This window comes from Colletotrichum truncatum (assembly GCF_014235925.2).
Source record: "Colletotrichum truncatum strain CMES1059 chromosome Unknown Contig_0004, whole genome shotgun sequence".
Classification (NCBI taxonomy): domain Eukaryota; kingdom Fungi; phylum Ascomycota; class Sordariomycetes; order Glomerellales; family Glomerellaceae; genus Colletotrichum; species Colletotrichum truncatum.
Genome location: NW_027222401.1, coordinates 2,753,435 through 2,768,548, shown reverse-complemented (window position 1 = coordinate 2,768,548; position 15,114 = coordinate 2,753,435). Strand labels below are relative to the sequence as shown.

General features: G+C 48.6%; 4 protein-coding genes across 4 annotated transcripts; 2 read left to right on the top strand and 2 right to left on the bottom strand.

The window, feature by feature from the left end:
* Window positions 1-26: 26 nt before the first annotated feature.
* CTRU02_207516 (uncharacterized protein) lies at window positions 27-2,675 on the bottom strand (the record flags this gene model as incomplete). The annotated part of the gene is made up of 1 exon (XM_036719098.2): window positions 27-2,675. The coding sequence occupies one exon, from the start codon at window positions 2,673-2,675 to the stop codon at window positions 27-29; it is 2,649 nt and encodes an 882-aa protein (XP_036588805.2).
* A 6,690-nt stretch (window positions 2,676-9,365) lies between these two features.
* On the top strand, window positions 9,366-11,007 carry CTRU02_207515 (c2 domain-containing protein; the record flags this gene model as incomplete). Its single annotated transcript, XM_036719099.1, has 4 exons — window positions 9,366-9,420; window positions 9,508-9,782; window positions 9,839-9,910; window positions 9,967-11,007. The coding sequence occupies 4 exons, from the start codon at window positions 9,366-9,368 to the stop codon at window positions 11,005-11,007; spliced, it is 1,443 nt and encodes a 480-aa protein (XP_036588806.1).
* A 1,094-nt stretch (window positions 11,008-12,101) lies between these two features.
* On the top strand, window positions 12,102-12,531 carry CTRU02_207514 (uncharacterized protein; the record flags this gene model as incomplete). The annotated part of the gene is made up of 2 exons (XM_036719100.1): window positions 12,102-12,196; window positions 12,282-12,531. 2 exons carry the CDS (start codon window positions 12,102-12,104, stop codon window positions 12,529-12,531), a joined length of 345 nt encoding a protein of 114 aa, XP_036588807.1.
* Window positions 12,532-13,244: 713 nt separating this feature from the next.
* Window positions 13,245-14,007, bottom strand: CTRU02_207513 (uncharacterized protein; the record flags this gene model as incomplete). The annotated part of the gene is made up of 2 exons (XM_036719101.2): window positions 13,245-13,753; window positions 13,863-14,007. The coding sequence occupies 2 exons, from the start codon at window positions 14,005-14,007 to the stop codon at window positions 13,245-13,247; spliced, it is 654 nt and encodes a 217-aa protein (XP_036588808.2).
* Window positions 14,008-15,114: the final 1,107 nt, after the last annotated feature.

Here is a 15,114-nt window from a genome sequence, read left to right as displayed (position 1 = left end):
GAGTGGATAGGCAGTTGGTGAAAAACTTAGGTGGCGTCGAAGAGGGTTATTCTTTTCTTGCCACGAATCGCGTTCATTATGTCATCTTGGTCTGGCAAGGGGTAAACGTCTGGGACCGCTAGACGGTTGAGTGGGCGTAAGTCCGCGACCACTCTGGGTTTTCTCGCGGTCTCCGTTTGTCGCCATACGATGAAAAGAGGACAGGCAATCGGAATTGGCTTGCCGTCAGCCCAATCCATCTTTCCCTCGGCGTGAAGTTGCCCGTAGGTTTCGTCTAAAACTGCGAGGTCTTCGAGACCGAGTGGATATACCTTTATGTTGGTTTTTTGGTTCTGCCATCCGTCGACGAGGTCGATTCGCATACGTTCCTCGTCGGGGAGTGGTATGATACCCTTGTTGTGATAAATATCGTACCTGTCGAGGATTTTCCGCAGTTGTTGCGCGAATTCCTTGTCGAAGTCACATATCTCGACGCCGTGCTTGCTGAGAATCATTGGCACGTCGTCTGGTTTAGAGATTCCGTAGTCTGGTATCTCGTCTATCCATGGTTTGGTACTTCCTTCTGGGGTGCTTTCCTCGTTAGTTATGTTGAATATTGCGTTGTCCTGCTCATTTTCAGCTTCGAGGTCGCTGAGCAGGATACTCGTGTCCCCTGGTGGTTGTTTCGTGAGGTGACCGATACGGCGGCCTTTGGGGATTCGCATTTCTGAATTTCCTTTGTTATGGATGAGAAATAGCGCTGGGGTCGCGAGGTCTACCGTACTGTAGATCGCTGCCTCATGTGTTGGGTGGAAGTGCCAGGTCTCGCTCCCGTCGTTACTATCCCTTGGCAGAGGGCTGTATCGTCCCGGGACGAAGACTTGACTCTTCCGTGGAATTGTTACTGCGTAGGCGTTGTCCACGCGCCTGGCGGGTGGCGTCTGCCGTCGATACTCAACGGGCGCCTCCATATTAAATACGGATCGAAACTTAACAACAGACTTGTTGAAGTCTACGACGAGACCGTGTTCCTCACAGAAGGGGGTGCCGAGCAATAGGTTTGCTCCGAGCATGTTGACAACCCCTGCTGTGACAATAACGTGTGCGTTCACGTCTGTCTCGCCTATTTTACCAGGGACGTAGAAGTCAAATGTCACTTCTTCTGTGACCTGGAAGGTGGAATCTACGGCGTTCATTTTCCTTGGTTCGATCGCTCGAAAAGACGATTTGCGGGCGAATCGTGTGACCCAGGACTTTTCAACTAGTATAGTTGAGGCTCCTGTGTCGATACACACCTCGTCTGGTTCGCTATTGTCGTCGGCTTTGACGTGGAGTCGAAGGTGTGTTCTTTTCGAGGGCATGCCACGCTTATTCGGTTTCGTCTGAGCGTCGATGATTTGGCCTGGTGCTAACTTCGGCAACTCTCTGATTTCGTGGTTTTTCACGGCTACTCCAGCGAAGTCGCTAGGCAGCTCGGTCTGGGGCTCTGTTTGATACGCCGTCGTGACTACCGTTACTTCCTCTTGTATTTGAGGAGATGGGGGAGGGATCTCTGCCTTGGGAGTGGTCGCCTCGTGGGCGCGGAAGGCAACGTCATTAGTCCATCCTGTATGGGCTACCTCTTCCTCTTGTGGTTGTGCCGCTGGGACTTCTACGACGTCTTCGAGGATATACCCGTGATCGACGAGGTGATTGATCATGTCCTCGTCCGATTCGTCTTCCCACACGAACTTAGCGTCGTTAGGCGGTTGACCTGGACGGTTATACCGGGCGAATCGCCTTGAGTTCGGGAAATTCTGCTGTGCGTTCCAGGGTTTGCGATCTTTCCAGTTTTGTTGTTTCCAGTTGAGTTGCGTTTTCTTTTGTTGCCATTGGGGCTGGTCACGTTGTGGCTGGGGAAAATCGCGTTTCTCTTGGTTCCTGTTGTTCCAGGCTAGGCGTGGTCCTCCCCATAGAGCGTTATCCTCACTGTCTGGGGCGGTTGTATGAAGAACCTCGATTGGGGTCTGCAGGTATCTTCGAATAACTCCGCGTTTTTCCTCGGCGAGTCTGAGATAGCTCTCAACCGTATCATTAAGCGTTGGTTCGTGGAGAAATCGTTGCAGAGATGGGTCCAGAGCGTTGTAGAATATCGTGAGTAGTTGCTGCTGGGGCGTTGACGATCCCAACCATGCTCTGCCATATTTGAAGCAGTCTTGGGCGAATAATCGGATGTCCTTGTTGCTACCGATCTTTTCTACGGTGAACTTGTTGGATACTACCCATTGGATTGCTTCTATCTGGGTTGGCCCGAAGCGGGCTCTCAGTCCCTTCTGCAGGCCGAACCATCCCTGGGCCTTGTACTGGTTCCTTTCCACGGGCCCGAGGTGATATTCCCACCAGCTGAGTGCTTTGCCTCTAAGTAGGCTCTGCCATTCTCTGAAGACCTCGTCTCGGGCGTGAGGATCAACGATCTTGGCTTCGATCGCCGAGAGCCATAGGTCTACGTCTCGGTAGCATGGTGTCTCTCGGTCGTGGAATATGGGCTCCCTGCCGTACTTGCTGTCGGCGTCGGGCCAGAATACTCCGTATCGTTGCTGAATGTTCGTTATGGCCGCGAATCTCCTCCCTGGGTTCGGTAGTTCCGATCCCGGCGTTGCCGTGCCCAACAGCCTTCCGAACGCGTTTATTAGCATTGCCTCGAACTGCTGCTGCATTTGAGGGGGCGGTGGAGTCTGGAAGGATGGAAATCCCGTTGCCATTGGGTATGGCATCTGCCCCTGAGGGGGAAGGTATCCTCCTGTGCCGGGGGGCATATATTGCTGTTGAGGATTCCATCCCTGGCTCGGTATAAATTGCGTTCCCTCCGATGGGGTCCCCATGACTCGTGCCTCCGTTTTTGGAGGAATAACCTCGGCTTGCGGCGGTTTCGTATATTGTTGTTGATTTGACGGTCCTACTTGCTGAAAAGTTTGTTGAGGTTGGCTTGCAGTTGTATCCGATACCGCTGACTGTGGCTTTTGGGGGTCTTCGTGATTCCCCTCGTATTGGCCGTGCTTGAGTGGTGCCCCAGGAGGTTGTTGCTCTTGCTGTTGAAGCTGTGTTGGCGGCGTAATTGGCCCTGGTTCGGTGGTTTCGTTGTTTCTCACGGGTTGCTTGCCTTTCGTGATGTCTAACTCTTCCGAGCTTGGTTCTCCGAATTGTCCTTGGAGGTCCTGGAGTTCTCGGGCGTAGATAATCGCCCTGGCGATGCTATTTACCGCCTCGTTATAGTCGTAATTCTCTATCCTCCAGCTGTCTTCGAGTTGCGTTGCCTGAGTCCAGGTTCTATCGTCGTATCTGACGTCGATTCGGCCGATATTCGTATTCCACGCGATGAACGCTATAACACTCGTATATGCTCGGAAGGAGTCTGAAATTCTTGTTGTTTTGGGATCATCGGGATATGTCTCCCAATATCGTAGGAGACGTCTCGCTGTCTCGCGATGACCGTTATTTAACCTCGGGTTATTTGCGTAACTCATCGTGTAAGTCTACGTTGGCTACGTCGAGGTATGGGTTGTGATTTTGAGCGAGTAGGCTCGTGGGGTATTTCCCTCGAGATTCTCCGCGATATATCGCGGTTGAATCGAGAGAAAAAATTGATCGAGATTAAGTTGTGCTACCACTTGTCACAGTTCTTCCTGCTAGCACGTGGCTACAACAGGCAGAGGTCGGAACCGTGATAAGAACAGAGATGTAAATAGAATAGTGCAGAAGTCAAACAAACGGTCACAAGGCAATAAACAACGATGAATTGATAAACGTAGGTATAAGCAGTTGGTCTTCTATTGAGTTGGCCTACTGACGATGATGCTGTCGAGGGCGTCTCTTATACGGGTACGGCCAGCACGTGAGATATCACGTGCCCCTGATGACTGTTCATAGAACTGTGACAGCAGGCGAAAGCGATTAAGAAGGCGACAAGCAAAGTACGCAAACTTTACGCAAGGCGACAGGTAGCAGAAGCTATCGCTACCCGTAATAGCCTTGATATAAGGCTAATTGTTAATTTACTACTATGGTTGCAAGTATAAGTATAGCGCGAAAAGAAGGGCTAGACTAGACCGTTTACTTTAGCAGCTATAAACAGCGAAACCTATACTATCAATATGCTATATAGTCTGAAGACCTTCCGGTCTACCATAGTTAAACCATACTACGAAGATCTTGATTAACTACCTAATTCTATCGCCGTGCTAGAAGAAGAAGAACCCGAAGCTAAGATACCGTAGCAGGAAGTAGTACGCGACGAAATTATCGTTGCTGGCGGAGGCAGTGAACCGGACGAACTGCAAGAGGCACCGGAGCTACCGAGAAGACGCCCGGGTAGACCCCGGAAGAGACTACTGCTAATCGCCTACTTTATAAAGGAATTTAACGATAACCTAGATTATTAATAAATATTCTTATCGATTAAGGAGTAAGTAGACGAAGAATTAGTAATTAAACTATGATAAGAAGGTATTATTATTATACTAAGCAAACCGTTCGAATAGTTAACTAAATAAGAGATTAATAGCCTTATTGCTAGAAGAGTATTTAAATTTACCTAGTTTAATAAGAGAAGGTATTAGAACGTACGAATCTTCCGATCTCGTATTGTTAACAAAGTTAAAGGTAAAACAACCGAACCTTACGAGAAATCGAGACTTATAATATAGGGTTACGCCGACGATAGCAAGAAGGCTATATTAACCTAATCGCTAACGATTTAGCAGGCGAGTTAACGGCTAATTCTATTAATTACCCTGTTATTCCTACGAGAAGGGAAATAACTATAGCTTCGAGATATTATATAAGCCTACGTTTAATCCTTTATAAGGCTTAATCGTACTATTCTCGCCTACTTACCGAAGCAAATTCAAGACTAGTACTTAAAAGGGACTATTATAGAGGTTGTAAAGCCTTTATACGGAATCGCAGAAGCTAGAACCTACTAGTAGGCAACGTATTATAAGTATTATAGAGAGAATCTCTAGATAGTTACTTCTTCGTACGATCTATGCCTATTAATCTTATCTACCGAAAATCTATACTTTAGCTATATCGGCATGCAAACCGACGATACCCTCGGTTTGTTAGATAAGGCGTTCTTATAATTAGAAGACGAATAGTTAGAAAAAGCAGCTTTTATAGCAAAAGCGAAGAATATCCTTATAATTAACAAACCCTTCTAATTTAACAGAGGGATAATCGCGCTGTTAACCGACAATTCGATTAATTTGAGGCAAAAGGGATAAGCTAAGAAGTTACGATATATTAAGACTACTAAACCTAACTTAAAATAGCAATATATCGAACAACGCGCTAGAGGGGCATACATCGCGTCAATTTGCTAACCCGAGGCTTGTTTCGATTTATCTACTACTACCTAATACTAAGACCCCTCGCTAGAAGCGATAAAAGCATTAAATTAACGGATTTGATAGCAAATAGAATCGCTTAACCGAGGAATAACGTTTATCCTACTTAACCTTATAATAGCTAAGCTATTCGTTTTTGTTAACAGGTTGTTTATTAATAACTACGACCTCTCCTCCTAATTAAGGTTTCTAATCATCCTAGCTAACGACACTTCCTCTAATAGTAATAACGGAGAATTTACGATTTACGGTAACCTTGTTTATTACAGCTTTACGAAGAGTAAACAAGTTACCTATAGCGTATTAGCGTTAGAGATCTACGGGATGGTTGCTAGCGTCGATATAGCCTACGCCTTCGCTATAACCCTAGCGACGATTACTAACTACCTTAACCTACTAACGATTTAGATAGTTATCTATACCGATTCTTATTCGCTATACGAGTATCTCGTAAAGCTAGGCACTACTAAAGAAAAGCGACTTATGATCGATATTATAGCGTTAAAACAATCGTACGAAAGACGAGAACTATAAGAAATTCGTTAGATTAACGGCGAAGACAACCCTACTAATGCCTTTACGAAGAGCAAACCAAATCGAGCCTTCGAGAGATTCGTTGATAGCAATACGATAACGATACGTATAGAGGGATAGGTAATAAGACCGTAACTACGGGAGAAAGTAGGGATAGGAGGCCGAATTGACAAGGAGACGGAACTGTATAGGGATAACGTATTCTAACCGCTTTAATACTATAAAAAGAGAGTTTCTAGTGTTGCGATAGTTGGAATACGGAGTCGTGTGGCACTTCCAGCTACACGCCCGCCAGGCTGAGAGGCCCAAGCCTCCCAGACTCACGTGACAGGCCAAGGGGGATGTTACGACCCGACAGTTAACAGACCACTGACGACGACCCCGCAGGGGCTCAGCGGTTATAGGGACGGCCGTCAGCCGTTACGTCGTAACAACCCCCACGGAACGGAAGAACTAGGATACAGGTCACGTGACGATAAGCAGGACCGACGGACGATAAGCGGTCCTGGGACAGGACCGACGGTGCCAAGGGCGGTCCATGGCGATGGACCGACGTCCTGGGTGTCGGTCCCCCAGGATCAGGAAGTGTTCAGCATGGAACCAGACTTGTATATAGTTGGGACTCGAGTCCTCTCGAGTCCTACCTTTCCTAGTTCTTCAGCAATCAACTTCGTGACTACCCTCACCGGTACTTTCAGCTATCCTAAGTGACGAACTACTCTACGACTCTTGTTGAGGCCTTGACTGATCACCAAGCCCTTTGAAGATCTACGATCTATTCGACCAGGACCACGGAACGACTGTTACTACTCTCAATCCCTGACTTACTGCTAACACAAACCCACTGTCAGTTAGCTGGCCGTAACAGGGGAATATCCCCACCTTCTAGTCAACAACACCACTTTCAACTATCATGAACCATCGATTAGAACCAATTTACTGTTATTTGTTATTGACGAACGGAATTCCGTTTCACCCCCTGTGAAACCTACAGAAGGAAAGAAAGCGAGAAAATCGCATAGAAGGGTAAATAAAGCGAATAAAATCGCAAAAATTCGTAAATCAATAGAAAATTGACAGACGAGTAGAATAATAGGTAAAACGACGTTATTCCGAAAGAATAACGCTAGGCTCATAACCTGTAGGCGAGAACCGGCACAGAACGCTCAGAATAGGAAAAGTGGTGTTGTTGGTCGGAAGAACTAACTAACTGGCTAGAGGGCTGTGGAGGCTGGCTAAGACCAGTGGTGGCGGCCGTCAGCCCACGTGACGGGCCGGCGAGGCCTGCCACCCACATGTATCGCAGTACAAAAGTCCTGGTCAGTGGTAGCAGTTATGGATGAAAACATAGGTGGTGTAGTCAGTGCGCGGACATCTGGCTCTTATGCCTGAGGCTGAAAGCAGAGTTGGACCGAACGTAAAGCTTCGAAGAGCCGTGACTATTATGTCTTGTTAAGCTAGAGGAGCTTCCCTGTAACCTGTTGTTGTATTAGTGGCGATCGTGACTTGATGAAGGGAAAGGGGCTAAGTGCTTAGTTCTGGAGCAGGAGCTTAAACTATGGACTTGACCTACTGATTGACAGTTCTCAAACGTGTGCTTATCACTAGGGACAATGGGTATGCAAGTTGTCTTGATAATGTCAGCACATAAGGGCGAGGATCCGTAATAGGCTGTGATCAGCAGACATGTTCCATATTAACTTTATTCGCACCTTGATGAAGATGGCTATACTGCTACAAGTCTGTTACATTGTAGTCGATGACTAAACCTACTACCAGATACGGTAAAGGCCTGTTAATGTTGGTTATAATCAACACTGTTGTATGGCTGCGGAGCTATTCGTCCATGCGTTGATCCAACGCACCTTTCCTACATTGATGTAACCCACCTCGCGGTAAAGTTGACAATCCTATCTTGATTTTAGCTTTGTCGTAACAAGACTTCTACCACAGTCTGATGTTCAGCCTTTATATGCTAGAAGCATAAATACTGTAACTTCAAACATTTAAGCAAGTTCTAGTAGTTCTCGCTTGTCGCCAAGCATGCTATTACAGCTTTGTTGAATGAAGTATCGGGTCATTGAACAATCAAGTATATACTACGAGATGGGCCATCTCTAGTCTAGTTTCGGGCTTTTTAGCTCCACTTGACCTTAACTGTTCAACAAACTCATAATCATACGTTAAATAGCGCGGCGTGAACACAGTCCAGCTTTATCTGGCAATGAAGATGACCACTCCTTTTCCCTCAATTATGATGAACAATGAAATTATAAATTTTTTATTTCGCCTTCAAGCAGATCTGCTACCTAGTGTTGGACTCGTTCAATGACCAAGCTTGACTGTGTCTTGCACTGAGGAACACATGCTTGTAACTGAACTGGTATAAATAAAGGCGAATGTCAGCAAAAATGCGTTCAATCAGTCTCGCAGACAATCAGGTAGATATAAGATAACCCAAGTCATCATGATTGAGCTGATATTCTCAAACATAGATCACTTTGATTGCAAATAGGTAAAAGACAACATGTCCTCAATTATCAGGAACACGATGGAAAGACTGTTCACACGGGCAGGGTTCATGTTAAAAGTGTCCACACTCTCCGCTTTCTCTTCGCGGGGTTGACAACTATTGCGCTTTTTTAATGCTTCTCCGTTCCCACCCGGAGAGTCAGGAGTCTTCGATCGAGTAATTACATATGTAGCGATTTCAAGTGTTTTGAAAATCGCCGCCTACAGCCTGCAGCCCGGGCTTGTCGTATTTCTTTTTTTTTTTCGGTGAATTTTCAACAAGAAACTGATCATACGACAGCGGCGTATATGGGCAAGACACCAGTTGAAGAGTGGTAAGTCGAGCTGTCGCGAAACAGAACCTGGTTATTGGAATTGAGGGTCAAGAGGCGGTGTGTCAGCAGCTGAAACTACAACAATGTACGTGGTAGGGGCTAAGTGGTCAACTATGGCCCGCATTTAAGCGAAACTGGCGCTGCAATTTCAGGGCATCGTATAGTGTGTGTGTATCACCGCCAGACTTTGTTTATCAGTCACAATCCGCAGCGCCCCTGTCCGGGTGTCTCGTCGCCCTGTCGCCGATTGGGCTTTGATGACACGCCCCAAATTGTTTACTGCCACCGTCTCGCCTCGACCACAATGGCCACAAATGGGTGCTTTGGGCCGCGCGAATGTGGCACAGCGAAGGCCTAGGAGACGCGGATTCGCTGTTTGCCAAGTGACGTCAATCCCTTGTGCCAAGAAATGACCCCGCGAGCTCTTGGCATCAAAAACACGTTCTATCTTCATGCTTCTTCATGATGCGTTTCCAAGCTCACGATCTTCTCGTCGTTTCTCTCATAAAGCCAGCCCGACCCACAATCTTTGTATTGCCGTTGTATTTCATCCACATCCGTTGAATCTTCACCCATCTCAGCCCGAACCTAAACCACTACTTACTACTATTCTTCATTCAACATGGCGACAGCACTCGTTGATAAGCTCACCGCGTCTGGCGGCTCTGAGTCCGCAGGTCAGTCTTTTTTATTTCATTTTATCTTTTTGTCTTTAGAATTAGACATTACTGGAAATGAACCGCGAATAAGCTAACATTGAATAGGATTCCTGAACGACATTGTCGTCCAGCTATGGCCTCACATCAACGTTGCCGCGGGCAGGATGGTAAAGGAGATTGTCGAGCCCATGTTCGCCACCATGCTTCCGGGCCCTCTTGCATCGCTTCGTTTCGTCAAGATCGACCTCGGACAAGTGCCGATGAGATTCTCTGAAGTAGACGTGCACAAGACCGACAATGACGGTATTAAGCTTGACATGGACCTGGACTGGGAAGGGACCTGTGATATTGAGCTCGAGGGAAAGATGGTGCCCAAGCTGGTAAAGATTCATCGAAAGGCCTCCAAGATGGTTATTTTTTACTAAATTTATCTCAGGGCATTGAGCACGTTCACTTGCATGGCAGACTTTCGGTCCTGCTCTGCCCCTTGACGGATATTATTCCTCTGGTAAGGCACCCATCCAATAATACATTTACGGTGGATCATACTAACTCCAAACTAAGATCGGAGCAGCGCAAGTTGCCTTCATCAACCCACCTACTCTGAAGCTCGACTTCACCGACGCCGCCAATATTGCTGACTGCTTCCTGATCGAGAAGGCCGTCCGCAAGGTCATCCTCAACATTGTCTCGTCCCTGGCCGTCCTCCCTAACCGCTACCTCGTCAAGTTGGATGCCAACAATGACTGGTTCAAGGCATACCAGCCCCATGTTGGTGTTTTGCGCCTGACTGTTGAGAAGGCGACCGGCATCAACGGGCCCAAGAAGAGCGGCGCGAAGAGACTACTGAGCAAAATTATCAAGGACGTCCCCGACTGCTTCTGCAGCGTGACCGTCGGCGCGGAGGAGATGTGGCGCACTACGACCAAGAAGAACGACCACAACCCAGTCTGGAACGAGACGCACGACTTCCTCGTGGCCGATTTCGACCAGGTTATTGCCCTCGATGTCGACGATGATGACCTGGTCGGCGACGACGACATCGGCTTGGCAAGCACTACTGTCAAGGAAATCCTGCTGAATGGCGGCACTCACGAACTGGACCTCCTCCATAACGGCGAGCCGACCGGTGCCAAGATTGTGATCCACGCCCAGTTCTTCAACTTTGTTTCCGACGTCGGCGCCCTGACGTCCTCCGAGAACCAGGGCGAGGGCCAAATCTGCGGTCTTGCTACGGTGCTGATTGCGAGCGCTCTCGGCCTCGAGGGCAACCGTAGAGAGTTGAACCCCAGCGTCAAGGTGACGTGGGGAGCCTCCCAGTTCCAGACCCCGGCCAAGACTTACAGTCCGGGAATGGACATTTTCAACCCCAACTTCGACAGCGCCTTTAAGATCCCCGTGACCTCGGATATGATCAACAACCCGGGAAGCTTTAGGATTGCGCTAATGAACAAGACCGACGAGGCGGGAGCCGTCGAGATTCCCTTGTCAGACGTGCTTGAGGCTCCTGGTTTGGTGAAGGAGGGTGAGTTTGACGTCGGCTCAGGCGCGGTCGTTAGAGCCAGTATTTCTCTCCGGGGTTTGCAACACGCTCCGGTGAACTAAAGTTTGAGGGTTGTATGTGTGGATGATTACTGTACGGGTCTGTAGGTATATGCGAGCAGATTGAACAAAGCTCAAACATTGACAAATAATAAGTTGATGACTCCAATATTTGAAAGTTGTGCGGTTTATAACAAGCGGCTGCGTAAATGTTGATTGATTTACATTGGCCAGTAGCTGAATATATGAGTGCTCATTGGAATTATATTTTTGAATTGTAGAAATTGATGTTGAGACATTTACCTGATCGTACCGTTATCGAACTAGTTCATCTCCTACTGACCCTAAATTTACTTGTACCTGTGGAAAAGTCTAATCCACTGGGTCTATTTCGTTCAACGGCCTGTTTAATTGTGTATGATTGGCTAGTGAAACGCATGCTATGCACCTATTGCCAACTAACCCTCGATGAGATACGCAAAGCACAGAGGGCTTTGCCAACTATGTCTTTACCAGGACGCTTGATTAAATCACGATTCGGTGTTACATAATGGTGATTCAACGTTTCAAGACAAAAAAGTATGATTTTTGTCGAATGATGAGTATTTGTGTGGTTGATATTTAGACATATATGGACTTAAAAATACCTAGCCGAGTTTATACCTGTCGCCAACTAATACTCGATGGGATAGTAGCCAACTTCATTATTTGCAACTCCTCGGAAATATGCCTTTTTCTCACTGGTTCTTGTAGAAGTCGAGAGTTGGTGTATTTACGTGGCGTAATAACCTGTTATGACATCGACTCATTTCCCAGTAACTTCTCAACTGACAAGCGATGTGAATTCCGGCCATATTAAATGTTCGACAAAGCAGTTACTGTCGAAATACTATACAGTAACTGGAATTGGATTTAGTAATCGTTTGGAAGCGGTCGAGTGGTTGGTGGTGTCAGTATCGGAGTAAACTCCACATCCTCCGCATGACGTATGAGTGATGACAACTCAAGAGCCGCAATACACAACGACACAGCACACGTGCACTACTTCTGCTCCTACAGTATCGAGTACAAACGTTTGTATTAATCCATCAAAGTTACTGAATCAACGTAAAACTCTCCCTTGAACAACTCAATTCATCTACTTTTCAATCGCAACTATGTCCGGCACGGCACCAAACAATCCCGCACCCGGAGGCCACGCAAGCGGCCTCGAGCAGACGTCCCTGGACTCAAACCAGCACGGTCAGACCCAGTAAGTATCCTTTCAAACGTCTAGTTTACACATTATATGCAAAATTGAAACCATCAGGCGTAAGTCAAATTAACGACAAACGCAGAAACATCATCGACGAGACCAAGGACACTCACGGCTCAACCACGGTGGACCGCAACGTCGGCGACGCCATTGACGCTTCCAAATCCAAAGCTGGGTTGTCCTCGCGCGTCGATGATTTGCTGGACAAGACGTCCGCTGCGGGCAGCGGTACTGCCGGCGCGGAGCGTAAAGGGGCGGCGGTGGCGGAGAAAGGGTTCCGGGTCGGGGAGGAGGCGGATCTTCACGATTTGGCGAGCAGCAAGCAGCCTTAGATGCGTCGTAGGCCTACACGTAGCTTCAAGGAGTTCGAATAAACAAAGAATTGACTTGCTGCGAAGAACATGCTTTATTTTCAGGAATTCTATAAATGAAGCTGGCGGGAATGAACACCACATTCATTACAGCATTATTCTTTTATCACTTTGCTTACAGAAGCCTTTTGAGACTAATAACCCTGATGGTAATGAAAGTAGTGTAGAAACCGACTATAACATTGATACGCAGCAGATCAGGAACTGACACTTATAGGTAAGCCAAGTGTAACACGTGACACTACATCACATTGACCATCACAACGACCACTACAAGAGTCGATAATTCTCAAGTCGAAACACGTGGAGACTAATTAGGGGTTGTATACTATCTCCAATCGTATAATAACAGTCTCGCTATCATACACACATGAAATTTATCCAGATCTCCGGGGTGAAAATTAAATAGTAGCTTGCTTAGGGGGACGACACGTCTACTGTGCCTCTTCCCCCCACCGTATCATTCGCGTTAGGTATATACAGTCATCAGAGGCCGTTGTTTTCCCCTCCTAAAATTTAGAGAGCGGCAAGGACCAGACCAACGACACCGACGGCGCCGAGGACGCCGGTGTTCTTGGAAGCACCGGCGAAGACGATGCTGGGGGTGGGGGATCCGGAAGGCTAAAAGAAACGAGAACCAGGTTAACACACAAACAACAACAAATTTTTTTCCATCATAGCAGAGACCAAGCCCAGGCGGCACATACAATGACGACGGAGGTACCGATGGAGGTGACGCGGGTAGCGGTGGCGGCAGAAGAGCCAGTACCGGCGGCGGAGGTGGTGGCGGCGGCGCCGGAAGAGCCGGAGCTAGCGGCAGTGGTGAGGGTGGTGGCAGGGGCAGCGGCGCCGGTGCTGCTAGCGGCGGCGGCAGCGGAGGAGGACTGCTCGTTGGCGGGGGGAGCGGCGGCGGAAGAGCTAGCGGGCTGCTCGGCGGCGGGCGCAGAGGAGGAGGCCGCAGCGGGAGCGCTGGTGGTGACCGGGGCAGCAGCAGAGGTGACGGCGCCGCCGGAGGGGGCAGGGTTGGGGGTCTGACCGCAGGCCTTGGCGGCGTTGGTGACACCGCTCTGGTAGTACATCCAGATGCCGAACTCGTTGGCGCAGGCCATGCAGGCATCGTAGCGGGTAGACCACTCGGCGGTGCTGCAGTAGCCCTCAGTGCGGCCAAGGGTGATGAGAGTGCCTGCGGGGAAGAGACTACGTTAGGCGAGATTCTCTTGGGGGAGAGGAAATACGAGCATCATTTTGTGCCTTAATCGAGGGGGGGGGGGGAGGGGGGGACAAAAGCTTACCGCAGTTCTCGTGGCAGGCGTAGCGGGGAGTGCCGGGATCCTGGCGCTTCTCAAGGGCGGGAACTCCCTCGGGGTACTCGAAGCCAATGGCGGAAACCATGGAGGCAACGGAGGCCAGGACAGTGCAGGTAACGAACGAACGCATCTTGAAGGCTATTAGGGGAGGTTTGTTTAAAGGGCTAAGATTGAGAATGCCAAAAGTAAAGATGCTATGAAGGACTGGAAGGGGGGTGAATTGTCTTAATGCCAATCAGCTAATTGATAACGAGCGTGAAGAGAGGGGAACAAACAAGAAGAAAAAGGGTTGGGAGGAGAGAGAGAGCTTATTATATGTTATGCTGCCCTTGTATTGGGATTTCCAGGAACCACGCGTGAGGCTAACTAACCTCCGGCTATATTTACCGTGTGTGTGTGGGAATCTTTGTCCAGCCGCAGTCTGTCTACCGTATCTTGGCCAGGCCAGGACCCAGTCGTAGCAGGCATGGCATGGACAGGAGAGAATATGCTTCCAAGCGAAATCGTCAAGCAGGGAGCAAACAAGGCAACGTAGGTGAGCGCCACGAGCAGGTTCGGTCTGGCCTGCTCGGATTTGCCCCGGATCGCCGACGAGATATGCCTGGAGCCCACCTTGAAGAACCCAGAAAAAAAAAGGGTACTATAGTAGTGTAATTTGGTGCCGGATGCAATAAAAAAAAAAAAGCTCGTACCAAAGATGGCTATCATAAGAGAGATCCACGATTGGGGACAAGCGTGGCACAGGTACCCGCCGAACCAACGCAACTCTAAGTGTACATACATGGTACGGATGCTACCTCAGCTAGTTGGACTCTCCGAAGACATGACTAAAGCCTTGGATGGAGTAGAGAGGAGAGGGCTGGTTGGGTTCTCGAACGCCCAACCGCTCCGCTCTCGCGCGGTCACTCTGCAGGCCAGGCGGGAATCCATTTCTGCATACTCTCCTCCTCCTCCCCCCCACACACACTCTCATCTTCTGGATTGGAAAACAGTGACCTGATGCCAAGTGTTGGAATCATGCGGTTGGCCGGCGAAGACCAACTCGCCTTCCCGAAAAGGGCTGTTCTGGCCGGTGTGTGTGTGAGTGTGAGAGTGCCAACCATCCCTCCACCCCGATATCGTCGACCTGAGCGTTTTGGCCAGGACCAGGGGTCCTTTGTGCCACTCACACTACACTATCTGGACGGTGACTGTTCGTGGCGTGAGAGGAACCAGTTCGGGATGGAACCCTTCCCCC